This window comes from Lygodium microphyllum, chromosome 24 (assembly GCF_053477565.2).
Source record: "Lygodium microphyllum isolate KBCC chromosome 24, Lygodium_microphyllum_v1.1.10, whole genome shotgun sequence".
NCBI classification, from domain to species: domain Eukaryota; kingdom Viridiplantae; phylum Streptophyta; class Polypodiopsida; order Schizaeales; family Lygodiaceae; genus Lygodium; species Lygodium microphyllum.
In genome coordinates this window covers 29028767-29043265 of record NC_141158.1, presented here as the reverse complement: position 1 = coordinate 29043265, position 14499 = coordinate 29028767, and the positions used below count along the sequence as shown (strand labels likewise).

The 14499-nt window shown below is 41.3% G+C and overlaps 1 protein-coding gene across 2 annotated transcripts in view; it reads right to left on the bottom strand.

Annotated features, from left to right (window-relative positions):
- Positions 1–14499, bottom strand: part of LOC148014941 (uncharacterized) — a 65285-nt gene that overhangs the window by 15372 nt on the left and 35414 nt on the right. For both annotated transcript variants that reach the window (XM_087665072.1, XM_087665071.1), the window contains exon 7: positions 89–161. In XM_087665072.1, coding sequence (XP_087521198.1) covers positions 89–161 — 73 coding nt within the window. The remainder of the gene's footprint in view (positions 1–88; positions 162–14499) is intronic.

Below are 14499 nucleotides of genomic sequence, written 5' to 3'. Positions count from 1 at the left end.
AATCTTTCACTAGCTACTTAAACACCTCCAAAAACTAAGTTTCATCATAACCATCAAAATGAAAAAATCACCAAAAACCAATACTAACCTCCAGTGCAAGACTTCATTAGACTTTGGATACCAGCAATAATGCACTTAACAGTATTCTGTAAACATAGTGCCTGAAAAACCAGTTTCAGAACTTCAATAAAGAGCCACACTTGTAACAATGCTTAATCACTAAAAGCTTTTAGTAGATAATGAGCATGTGAAGCTGAAAGACACAAAGTCTGTACATTTGGATAGGGCACATTAACTAGGTCATATCATAAGAAAATGGTTGCTTAACTCATACATGAGATTTGGTAGAAAAATCATGGCAGGAACAAGTTAATAGCACAGGCCAAACACCATATACGGGTCATTAACAATGCCTTTGCATAACATCTAAAAGAAGTTTGCCTCTTGCTCTCAAATAATGCAGGTTCTCGTTCCTTCAATCACTCCTACATGCAAAAAAGAACTAAAGAGGGCAACTTGATTCAAATCAAGTAGGAGCTGAGATGTCACTAGAATGAGAAATAAAATCAATGATCTAATTAATTAAACTTCACAAACACTTTTAATTAACATAAACTTTGATTCTAGTATCCCCAGCTCTTGGCATGGTGACTATTGCAATGGTTGTTAAGGATTTGATACCGGCATGTAATGGACAAGTATGCAGGCTATGTACAAGGGCAAGGCAAGTTTGCACCTTAGAATTGAGTTATGTTAAAAGTTTCACCCAATAAGTTGCTCACTTGAGTTACGAAACATGCCCTATACCTACATTTGTTCAAGTTAGAGCAGCTCACTTATGGTTAATGATCAAGTCCTTTATTAGCCCTTAAACAAAAGATTTGATTGAGAAGAAATTAATTACTCATTTGTTTTCCAGAATACCACAAGCTAGATGAAAACCATTAGAAACTTCGTTTGACTATTTGAAGCCTCCTCTCATTTGAGCAGCCCAAGTTTGTAAACCATTCTTTTATTAGCAATCATGTGTTTCATGCATAGTCATCTCCTATCTATGAGACTCAATCCGAGTCAATTGAGGGGATTAGGAGCTCTAACACTTAGTTTGTCAAGTGTTTTGATGGAGGAGGTGGCTCTATTTAGAGCATGCATTTCTTTTTTAGTCAATTTTTAGGTGTGTTCACATTGGCTGGTTATTTTCCAGCCCATGCATTTCTTTTTCAATGGTTTGGACCGCATTCACACTGGCCAATATGAGACAATAAGCTTATATATTCAGTATCAGCATTTTCTGCATTGTTTTATGCAGGTCCACCAGCATTAAATGATTGGCCTGGTCGGCCAGTTTTGTCAAGAGCATCCTATATATTCTGCCTCCTCAGTTGGCTGATCATTATTCTTGCAGGTTTCACCACACTCCAACATTCAAGGACTCTCCTCCATCTTCGGGTGTTGCCTTCCATCATCAGCCTAAACCAACGCCCTCACTAAGACCTTGGGCTGCATGCCAGGACTGATCAGTCCTCTTTGTATTCAGCATTCTTTTTGGAGTTTGGTACAGATTTGATCTTCCATTCTCTTCTTTCATTGCTGTTTTTTTCTTCCCTTCTCTCTCCATATTCATGTTTCCTATTATGTTGTGCACTCTCACATGGTATCATTGCTAAAGTGAGGACTCAAATGAAAAGAAAACCAGCCTCAACTTACTATTTGGAGAAAATATGTCGCAAAGGACACAGATTTTTGGCATTGTTCGGACCTTCTACGAAGTGTACGGGGCATCTACAAACTCTCTATGCCAAGTGTAGCTGATTTCTCCTCCGCTCAAACAACTTGACACCAAAATGCAGCATATTCTTGTGTTTTTACAAGTTCTTTTGAAGAGTTATGAAGTACCACCGATTCAATGCTTCTAATGACTCACATGAGGATACCATTCAATATTCCTTGGATAGGTGATATAGGTGATCCCATCAGTTCGAAAGAGCGATGCAAAGATTGACATTTAGAGCATCAATCTCGTTTTGATAGATCAAGAAGATCAAAGCGCCCCCCCCTCCCCCAAAAAAACTTGCTTCTCTACATGTTTCTCATAGGGTCCATCCTATGAGTCCTCCTGAAACCAGCCTTCCTCCTTGGACAGGGTGGTAAATAGCTTGATTAAACACTATTTACAGAAAGTAACAAATCCAAAAAATTGAAATGCACACTTTACCATATAATCTTGGACAATGAACACCCTAAAGCCAGCGTCCCTTTCAGTATTTATTTAACTTAATTGAAGAAGAAGTTGATGTACAAAGGGGTTCTCCCAATTCCCTTTCAGTATTCCAACTCCCCTTGCTGTCCAAAATGACCAGCAAGTCTTCAATCTGATTTGCCCCTTGATTCGGACAATCAATTGGCCTTCACTAGCTTTGATGGAGATGGAAAATGCCCCAAATTCATTGATTTGCTAGTCCCTCCACCTGAATTTGATCGAAAACAGCTTAAGCCCTATTGAATCCAAGTCTTGGAGCTTCCAATTTCTAGCACGCTTCCTGAGGCTGCTGCTAAACCCTAATTTCTGCTGCAGATTAGGGTTTACAACAGACAAATATGAAATTTCTCAACCTTTTTCTAATCTCAATGCTGTAATCTTCGGAGCAAGGTTGTAGGAAGATTAGGAGATGAGAGAGAATGTTGAGGAGAGAGAAAATTCAGACTTTCTTCACGAAGAACTGAAGAAAATCTATCATTTACTACTGATGCCCTATCTCAATAGCTTGTAGATGCGAAGAGCTGAAGAAAATCAATCATTTACCGTTGTTGCCCTGTCTCAACAGCCTGTAGATGCTGTCACCTGCTGTTGATTGATTTTCTCCTACCCTTAGCTGCCTCAGAAGGTCCTCCAATGGCTGCAAATTAGACCAATAGTATCTCCTCCTCCCCTCTTGCAAGCTAAATTCACTAAAATGCCTCTCCCCAGCCTCTAAAGACGTTTTTCAGTCTTACATGGGCATTTTTTACAAGTGGCAACCTTTCCAAATGCTTTTTCCAACATTATCGATAATTAAATATTAATTTTCAATCTTTAAATACTGAAAATTAATCTAGTAATTATTTCAATGCCTTGAAAAATAATCTGACTCACCAATAATTAAATTGGCTAGGAAACTTCCATTCCCGAGTGTCTCTCCGTCATTTTTGGCTATCATATTGGCGCTAGTGTCACCAATTGACACTTATGGCCAAATGAATGGCCTAGGCCAACAACTAGCACCAAATACCACCAAGTACCTGTGCGGCATAACTTATAGCAACTTTTGCCTTTGACATCCTTTGATTTCCTCAGGTCTCGAGCTCGTAAATTTACTCTAACCATAGTTACACCTTACATGTGCAACATTCACTTAACCATGTGATCAAAAATTAATCCACATGTTAAGTGAGGTTTCAAAAATACATGTCCTCATGACACCTCCCATAGCCATGATGGCTCCTCCTATTCAAGTGTCCATGCATCCTTCTCTCCCCAAAGAAGATCAACATAATGGTGCAAACTACTCTCTTTGGTCTTGCAAAGTGGAGTGTATCCTTGATATCTTCGACTTGTAGGACTTTCTTATTACCCAATCCCCCATCCAATGGAGGATCCCTACATTGATTCTAAAATAGACCAAGCAATCCTTTGTGATCGGCTAGATTCTAGAGCGCGATTTTTTTCATCTTCATGGATCTACAAGATTTTGTCATTGTGCATGTGTGCAGACTTCACATTGCAACAAAGGTATAGACAAAGCTCTCTTCTATCTACCATTCAAGGACCTTTGCTGACGGTATCACCGTAGAAAAGAAACTCCAAATGCTCCCCGTTGATGCTTCCACTTCTATGCAAGATCACATCGACAAAATGGAGGATATGCAAGATAAGCTTGCATCCCTTGGTAGAATGATCTCACCAAAGGACATGGCGATGATTCTCATTACTCAGTTGTCATCTCCAAAATATGATGTCTTCTACACCAACTTGCTTAGCTCCAAGTTTTGGGAAACTCTTCTATGGGAAAAGCTAGCTTTGCTTGTTTTGGAGCACGAAGAGTGACTCAAAGAGATTGTCAACAGTGGATCTAACATTTGTAAAACTCTTACAGTAAGTTCACCGGGGGATGGGGTGGCACCACCACGCAGCAAGAAGGACAAAAAGGCTACAAACAAGAAGAAAAAACAGGTTAAACATTCAGAGTCTTCCTCGACCTCCAACACATATTCACACACGCCTAAATGCCTACATTGTGGGAAGGGTACTCATCCAAAAAAGAAGTATTGGAAGAAATACCCTCACCTTCATCCACAAGCAAAGGATAGTGCTAAAACATTTGAGCCTTCTTCTACTTCTTCACCAGCTATTACACATGAATCCAAGCTCCTATCAGAGTGCGTATCGAAAGAAGAAACACGAACACAAAGAGAGAAGGAAAGAGAAAGACTGCAATGAAATCAATCTAGGTAGTGTGAACACAGTCCAAATCTGCTGAAAAAGAAATGCAAGGCTGGAAATAAATCTCAGCCAGTGTAAACACACCTAAAACCGGTTGAAAAAGAAATGCATGCTCCAGAAAGATCTGCCTCCTCCATCAAATCACATGACAAACTCAATGTCAAATCTCCTAATGTCCCTGTCTAACTCAAATTGCGACTCACAAGTAGAAGGATTGGGCATGGCATACATGACTGCTAACATCTCTTCTAAAATCCTAGATATGGCTAAAGACCAAAGAAAATCGAATGGATCCAAGGGCAGCAAAAGAAGTGCCAATGCTAATGAAGTCTGCCGATGAATTCCAACAATGGAGAAGCTCCTCGTGATCTTGGGAATCCCCCTCTGAAACATAAGGGACCAAGGAATCCACAGCCACATCACCAATAAACCCCCCCCCCCCCTTTGAAAAGGATGGGAGGTACGATGGAACCGCCAAAGGAGCTGGGGGATGGGATGCAACCTGTGGATAAAAAGGTACACAAATAGAAACACTCCCTTGGGAGGACCTTGCACAATTAATGAGGAATGGAGTGTGTATAGCTCCCGCTCTTGCCAACTTGTTGCTAAAGTGGCTCTTGAAGGCAAATCCTCAATAAAGACAGCTTGCTCAATGAAGACAACCCAAGTACCAAGGCTAGTACGGCCATGAACTGAGAGGAGTAGGAGGCCCAAGTTCAAAACATGTAGAACTTCCGAAATGGAGCTCAGTGGGCACAGCTTGCTCAATGAAGACAACCTAAGTACCAAGGCTAGTATGGCCATGAACTGAGAGGAGTAGGAGGCCCAAGTTCAGAACATGTAGAACTTCCGAAATGGAGCTCAATGGACGGTCGGGCAATAGTGGCAATGTGCAAGCACTACTAAAAGTGCACTAAACAAATATCACCAACAATGACAATACCCTTTGATGGGGACGAAGATCTGCAACAAATTTCCTCAAGGAGTCATATGACTCAAAGAACTATTGTTGATAAACCAAGGTCTCTCTAGAGCCAAGGAAAAAGGCTTCTCCATCTCATGGATGTAAAGGAACATGGGCTCATATGTGACAGCTACTGAAAAAGTAGAGGAGAGCTCTAATGTTTTAGCTCAATCCTTTTGCTCCCGAACAAAGATAAGGATATTTCTTCCAACATTTCTCCCCAGAACGAGTGTCCTTCCCAAAGTGTGGGCATTTAGGCTTTCCTTGAATGTATGTAACAGCCCGAGGAAGACACTGAATGTTAAACCTATGTCTTTTTCTTCTTATTGGCCTTCTTGTCCTTCTTGTTGCCCCCTCCTAAAACCTGCAGTAAAAGCTTTAGAAATGCTAGATCTATTGTCACCAATCAATTTGAGTCACTCTTCATGCTCCAAAACAAGCGGAGCTAGCTCTTTCCATAGTAGGGTTTCTCGAATCCTGGAGATAAGCAAGCAAATGTAGAAGACATCATACTTGGGAGATAGAAACCGAGTAATAAGAATCATCACCATGTTCTCCAATGAGATCGTCATGCCAAGGGATGCAAGATCATCCCATGTGTCCTCTATCCTATTGCTAATTCTGCAAAGAAGCAGAAGTATCAACTAAGAGCATCCAAAGTTTCTTCTTTGCGGTGATGCAATAGGCAAAGGTATTCTAATGGTAGAGAGAAGAGAGCTTCATCCATTGCTCCATTGCGGTCCGAAGTCTATGCGCATGCATAAGAACAAAACCCTACAAACTCATGAAGAGAAAAGATCATGCTCTAAAATTGAGCCAATCCCAAAGGATTACTTGGTCCATTGTAGAACCAATGCAAGGATCCTCCACTAGAACCAATGCAAGGATCCTCCACTAGACAAGGGATTGGATAGTAACAAAGTCCCATAAGTTGAAGGTGTTAGATATACTCAATGCCCCACCCTCATGAGGTGCCACCAATGATCCATGGTACTCAAAGTTGTAAAGCCCCCATTATGAGGAGAAGCCATATGTGAGCCTAGATATTGGTTGAGTCCTGACTTGTATGTCAGATGAGGTCTATGTGGTAGGATGTGAAACCAACCTTCCTTCTCGGATAGGGTGGTTTAACCTGATTAAGCACTTAATTACAGCAATCAACAAATGAACATAAACTGAAATGCTCATTTTACCTTCATAATCTTGGACAGTGGACACCCTATTGGCCCCAAAATTGGCACCCCTTTCGGTATTTCTTTAATTTCAATTGCTAATGGATAAATTACAAGCCGAGATTTCACGATCTCCTTGGCTGATCCAAAAGCCCCTTGCTGTTCCAAAAATCAGCAAAGCATTCGGGCAAATTGCCCCTTGATTTTCGCCCAGGACTTGCTCTAATGGAAACCCAACTGGTCAAATGCTGCTCCAAATTCACAATAGATGGGCTGGCATCTGAAATCCTCACAATTCCACGAATTTCCGGTGCTGATTTCAATGTACAATGCCTTTGACTGATAGCACAGGTCCCAAGGTGGCTGCTAAACCCTAATACTACTGTAATTTAGGGTTTACAGCAGCAAACTCTCTGTTGTCCACCAAATTTGGCTGTACTCTGCTACCAATGGCTGAGAATTACTAAAAATACTAGAGCATAGACTGGAGGAGATGAGAGAATGCTATAGAGAGAGAGAAAATCAGCTGAAATGTATCTTTTGATTCGTAGCTCTGAAGACAAATCTGATGGCACCAACAGCTTCAAAAGGGGGGTAAAACACCAGCTCCCTTGGCGAGCCCTCCTCTTCTACTGCTGCCTCTCTTAGGGCGGAAGAGAAAACCTACTGCCCCTTGTCCTGTCGCAGCGCGCGATCAATCATCGTCGCCTCTCAAAGCCAAATCTGATCACCTCCTCTCCCTCCACCAAGCTCCAAAATGGCTGCAATCAGCTTCCACCACCCTCCAACAGCCTTCACCCTAGTTGCATGGGAAAGTTTTGCCAAGTGGCAACCTTCCTAATGCATTTTCAGCCATTAAATTAATTTTTCAGAATTAATTAATTCTGAAAATTAATTTCAACCCTTTTGACCCTGCCCAAAATTAAACATGCCCATCTGTAATGAAATTGGCTAGGCCATTTGTAGCTTGGAGTGGTTCCCAACCTCTGTTGACCCTTAGACAACATTAATTAATTAATTAATATGCTAGTCCCTAGTGTCACCACTGACACTTAATGGCCAAACAATTGTCCTGGGGTCCAACCTGGCACCAACTAACCACCAAAACCTAGTTCGCATAACTTAACACAACTTTTGCCTTTAACACCCACTGCATCCTCGGGGTCCTTGGCCCGTTTCCCATGAAATAACTGCCATGTGCATCACATGTGCTAAACAATCTTACACATTTGATTAATATCTTAATCAAATGTTACTAGCAAGATTAAAGCATCTCAAAATTTCACATCCCCGTGACAGATGCCAAAAAGGTGACCATTGTGGGTCCAATCTTTGGGTTAGACGGAGTAGTTAAACTGGTAGCAACTCAAGCCACATTGCATCGAGTTGCGGGGTAAGGGAGTTATCAAGGGCCCCTATTTTGGGGTCTGGGAGCCGCGGAAGTGACCCCTGGTTGGGGGGTCCTAGGGGGGCCAGTAGCCCCCTTGGCGAGGGTCCAAGGGCAACACCCCCGGCCCAACAGTAAAGGGAATATTCTTGGCCGACTAGTAAAGACTCATATGGTAGGTCGGTCAGGCCGACCTAACCACCTTCACGGGCTATAAAAGCTAAACCCCTTCACAACCATCCATCATCTATCTTTCACCCAGTCAAAGTTAATCCAGATAGCCTTAAGCTCTTCACCTATCTTCTATCTAGATCGCCGTCTAAGCTTCACAGTGGAAGCGCACGGGTGGACAGAGCCATCTTTGTACCAATTATTTGGAGCTAAAGATTTTTTTTTATTCTCCTCTTATATGTTGTGTACTCTCTATCACTTTCTCAGATTCTGTTCGCTGTATCATGTAATTTTTACAAAAGGTGTCAAGGATATACTCCACTTTGTTGAACCAAAGGAAATAGTTCACACCATCAAGTCAATCTTTTTAGGGAGGGAAAGAAGAACATGCACCTAGACAGAAGGAGCTATCATGGCTATGCAAGGACTTATAGTGTGGGCCCTATGACAAACACAAGGAGAAACAAGGGGGGAGGAGAGGGGTCTCTAATCTTGACCTTCTCAATCTATGAAAGCGATAATGAGGCTCTGAATGTCACTCTTCGCATGACACAACAGTCTGGCTAATGAGATTGCCTATTGAAGGAAGGATGAGCAGTCTCCTCATCTGAGTCATCAACATGTCAAACTAGTAACCCATAACTCTTCAAATAGACTTGCAAACACACAAAAAGCTATTGCATTTTGGAATAGAGTTGACTGACCAGAGGAAAAATCAGCTACACCCTGCAAAGAGAAGTTATAGATGCCCCACACAATTTCTAAAAGACCCAAACAAGGAAAGAAATCCATGTTCTTCTATGCCGACAGCAAGCTAAGTGTGGTTTCTCTTCGTAGAACCTTCAAGTCCTCACTTTGGCTCTGATACCATGTGAGATTGCGGAAAGGAAGAGGTTAGACAAACCTAGAGAGAGAAAGGGAAGAGAAAGACTACAATGAAACAAGAGACTAGAAGAAAAAAATCTGCTCTGAACCCAAGAGAATGTTGAACACAAAGAGGACCTTACACACAGCCTGAGGTGCCAGTGAGGGCACCGGAACGGGCTGATGACGAAAGGCAACACTAAAAGATAAAGGAGAACCCCTGAATGTTTGAGTGTGCTGAAACTTGCAGAAGATAATCCGTGAAAGATAACCAGCCACCATGGAGTGGCTATAAAGAGCCAAGAAATGCTAAAACTAGCCGACTACTGCTAGATGGTGACCTAAATGTCGGACGACTTGCATAAACAGAAAAAAAATAATATTACAATGTTGTCACCTACATGGAATGCTGGTTGCCTCAATCTAGTCAGTGTGAACACAGTCCAAATCCATTGAAAAAGAAATGTAAGGCTGGAAATAAACTTCAGCCAATGTGAACACACCTAAAATCAATTGGAAAAGAAATGCATGCTCTAGAAAGTGTTGCCTCCTCTGTCAAAACATATGACAAAGTGAATGTTAGAGCTAGAGATGACTATGCATGACACACAATTGCTAACAATTCCTTCACATCCATGAGCTAGAGAAGCCTTCTTCATCGGCTACAGAGAGGCCTTGGCTTATTGACAATGATCCTTCGAGTCATATGACTCCTCAAGGAAACTTGTTGCAAGATCTTCATCAATCAAAGGATATAGTCACTACTAGTGATATTTGTTCGATTCCTACACCATCGTTGCTTGACCATCCATCAAGCTTCATTTTGGTAGTCTTATATGTTCCGAACTTGGGCTTCCCACTCCTCTCCATACATGGTTTTACTAAACTCAGTACACGGGTCGTCTTTACCAAGTAGACCATCTTTGTTGAGGATTCTTCTGCAGGAGCATTTTCATGATAAGTAGGTAGGAGAGAGGGCCATACAGACTCCATTCCCCCTTCATTGTACAAGGTCCCCCAAGGCAATCTTCATGAGTTGCACCCATTCCCGACTATGCACCATCTTTCCCACAAGTTCCATCCCATCCCACTATCTCCTCTCGTAATTCCCTTGTACTCCCCGCTCCTTTTAGAGGAAGATGATATTGCTAATGTGACTATGCATTCCTTGGCCCATTACATTTCAAAGGGGGGTTCCCAAGATCGTAAGGAGCTTCGTGATTGATGGACTTCATTAGCATTGGCACTTCTTTTGCCACCCTTAGATCCATTCTGTCTTCTTTAACCTTCAACCATATCCAACATCTAAGAGGAAGTGTTAGTAGTCATGTGTCATGCATAGTCATCTCCTACCTATGAACCTCATTCCAAGTCAAACAAGGCCATTAGGAACTCTAACACTCATTCTATCAAGTGTTTTGATGAAGGAGACAACTCTATTTAGAGCATACATCTCTTTCCTAGTCAGTTTTAGGTGTGTTCACATTGGCTGGTTAGTTTCTTGCTTGTACATTTCTTGTTCAATGGTTTGGACTGCATTCACATTGGCTAGTATGAGGCGATCAACAGATCCACCAACATTAAATGCTTGGCTTGATGCTGATCAACTAGTTTTGTTAAGAGCATCCTATTTATTCTGCCCTCTTTAATGGGTTGATCATTATTCTTGCAAGTTTCAGCTCACTCTTAACATTCGGGGACACTCCTCCATCTTTTGGTGTTGCCTTCTGTCTTCAACCTGATCCAGTGCCCTCACTGAGGCATTGGGCTGCGTGTAGGGACCAATCAGTCTTCTTTGTATTCAGCATTCTTTTTGGAGTTCAATGCAGAATTTCTTCTTTCATTCTCTTCTTTCATAGCAATCTTTCTCTTCCCTTCTCTCTCGTGTTTTATGTCTACTCTTCCACTTGCACACTCATGTATTCTCTTCTCTGATACAAAAATTGCAAGTTTTAGCCATAAAATATGAGCCGACAACATGAAGGTAGTGTGGGCATTAGCCAATCTTCTCTTCTTGGCATGGGGAATCGTTTTTGTGAATATCTTAAAAAGAGTTCATTACAGCACTACAAGCTAAGATTCTCGCTCTTTCTCCAAGATCTTGAACCTTGCGCACTTCCTAGACAACTCTATTGTGAAAATATTGACTATCTTATGGTTTCATCTCGAGAAATCCCTCTGTTTGTGAGAGAAACAATCTGGGATTGCATGGAAACTATGCAAGACAATTGCCTAGTCAAATGCTCGCAAAATTGGGTTCAAATATTGGTTGTCATTTTTCTGCTTTGGCTTAAGTGTTCATTCACATATGTGAACACTCTACACTTGGTCCGAGGCTAAGATTGAAGGTGACAAGGTCATTGTGGCACCCATGGATCAATTATGCCACAAGAAATCGCTGAAATATAGCCATTTAACCAATTTCAAGCATAAATCAATAATCTAAAGAAATACTAAAAGGAGCATCAAGCTTTGGAGCCTAAAAATGTCATACCTAGTGCAGGAGCACTCTAGCTCCAATATGTGTGGATTTTTCTTGCTGAATTTATTGTTAAGTTGAATTACGTGTTAACTAAAATGTGGTTTTGGGCTTCCGAAGGCCACTTTCATGGTTTTGTTACCGAGACATTGCCATCTTTTTCAAGGAGGTGAGTTTGTGGTAGTCTTGAGGAGCAAACACATGCATTTTGGTTTGCTGTAATTTAATTACAGCAAGGTTTATACTCGCTGAAAACAGTGTACAGCAAGAGGCAAACAATAAAATATGTCACACAACAATGGTAATAGTGAGGAACAGGAATCCCCTCCTAAATGGCACTCAATACATGGTTTTTAGTCACCGAATGCTGAAAATGCTTCAGGACAGCGAGCAATGAATGTGATTGGTGAGCATGCAACTCCACAAATACAAGGTGCTCAAAAAGTAAATACAATGTTTAGGGCACTTATCAGCATGCAGCAGTCGATTCATCAACCTCATTTTGCTGAATTTTCTACAATCAATTTCCAAAGTTAAAAGGGAAAAAGGTTGCTTCACAATCTAAACAGCCGGGTGAGGCTCATGGGCTATCATTCTGGTCAAAAGCATTGCATACATTGGCACCTATAATGGCAGACGTGCAAGAAACTCCACTTCAACAACATCTTCATCCATCAGGAAATAATGTGCAGCATATTCCTTATGGGCAGCAAAAGATTCCTCAACCATCTACGCATCCACATTATTTTGGGGGTGAATCAGTGTTTCACACTACGGATGCCACTGCATCAGCTAATATTGGTATGCAAAAGGCAGTTGGTTTCAGCCAACTCTTCAAAGAAATTATCACAGGGCACCACAACCCGAAATGCATACTAGCATGTATGGTACAACCAAGAACCACCATATTTGTAATCACCAATATATGATAAGTTGAAATCTTTTGGTAAAGTTAAAGATTACAATAAGGTGGAACAGTGATCAAATTTAAAACCTTCAAGTGTGTGCAAGATAGATTCAAGGATACTCTAGGGGCGATTTCTCTGACATTCAAAAGTGTGCAAGGCAGCCACTTTCAAATTTTTTCCTTCATTCAACAATTTAATGTAGCCTGCTCTAGGGACAATTTTCCCAACATTCAAAAGTATGCAAGGCAGCCACTTTCCTAAAAGAAAATGCACTTCAATGTTGGACAACCCTTTTGATGCAAGGCAAGGCACTAACAAGTCTCCTCTTGCCAATAGCTCCCAAAGACCTCTGAAGTGGATGTGAAAACAACTTGGCACAAAGTGGATGCAATTCATTGTACTGACTTGGAAGTGTATACAAACAAATGAGCAAATTTGTTATCAGTTTGCTCTTTTCATAACGTCATGATGGTTGAGCAAATAGAGACTTATTATTGGGGTCTAACCAAAGAAACCCATAACTATTGCACTAAGACAAAAGTGACCTATGCGACACAACTAAGTAAAAATGCAAACACAACTTACGCATTCATGAAAGGCCATGTCACAGGATTTAAGGACAAAAAAAATGCTTGAAAAGATAATGTTGAAAACTGAATTTTTAGGCAGCAAGTTTAAATCCTCAAAAAAGGATCGGCAAGCTGAAAATCAATCTAAGTCATTCTTTCAAAAAGGCAGACAAGGCAAAAGGTCATTCAAATTTCATCCATCTCTCTCTCTCTCATATACACACAATGGTACAATACAACCATCCTCTCCAAAGGATGATGGGCCACCATTCAAATTTCAGAATTCTCTCTCTCTCTCTCTCTCTCTCTCTCTCTCTCTCTCTCTCTCTCTCTCTTTTTCGTAAATCTCTCTCTCTCTCTCTCTCTCTCTCTCTCTCTCTCTCTCTCTCTCTCTCACACACACACACACACACAAGACTGGTGTGACACTTGCATGACGCTTGATTGCAAGGCTGACGAGATTGGTATGACGGATGCTGACGAGACGGCGGGAGTGACGCTGGTGTGACGGGCATGACGGGATGGATGCTGACGCAAAGGGCATGATGGGACAGATGCGACGAGACAAGCATGACACTGGCATATGTGTCTAACATGTCTGACTGACTATTGACAGATGTGTCGTGAGGACCTCGCGTGAGGTAGACTTGTCGTGAGCAGGAATGTACTTGGCATGAGGCAGACCTATCATTAGCACTATAGTGTTGTAGAGATGTACTAAATGCATTGACGCAGGCGTACTGTATGCAGTGATGCACTGACACAGACCTAGATGCCAATGTACTGAGATTGCAAACATAATCAGATTGATATGACACGAATGTACTTAGAATGACATGAATGCAGACCTGGGTGAATGTATTGATGCATTGGCTTGTAGACTAGGCAATGATGTATTGACTTTGATTTTGATCATGTCCTGGAGTATGCAGTAATGCACTGACTGAGGCTACAATCTGTATTTCTGCAATGACTGTAAACAGTGTGAAGGCATTTGGGCTCGTAAAAGATTACTGGGCTTACAAAAATTTAGTGATGGGTTAGGGAAACCCTGGAAATTTGCAAAAATCACAAAAATTGCTCTTATTTGATAGTACAAAGTAAAAGTTGAGTGGCTTTGCACACAATGTGTGAGAGATGGATAATGTAGACAAATGCAAGTTTCAAACCATGGGAGACGAATCCAATCAAGAACTAACACAACCATCCATGGAAGCAATGTTCAACACCCCTTCTAAGAACACACAGTACAAGATGTATGGCTGTAGGGTTCGTGATTGGACCGTCTCCCCAGCATCTGACAAGCATGAAAAGACCTCACGCACCATGAATGAAAAGAAATACGAAGAAATTCATCTCATGATTCACTCTAAACTACGAATTCTAAGACAATAATTGGAGAAAGAAATATGAGAGCAGGTCAAAGCCGAACTAATGGTAAATCAAAGGGCAAAAATGCAAGACATGCAGATAAAGATTAAGAATGACTTATAAGCACAAATGTT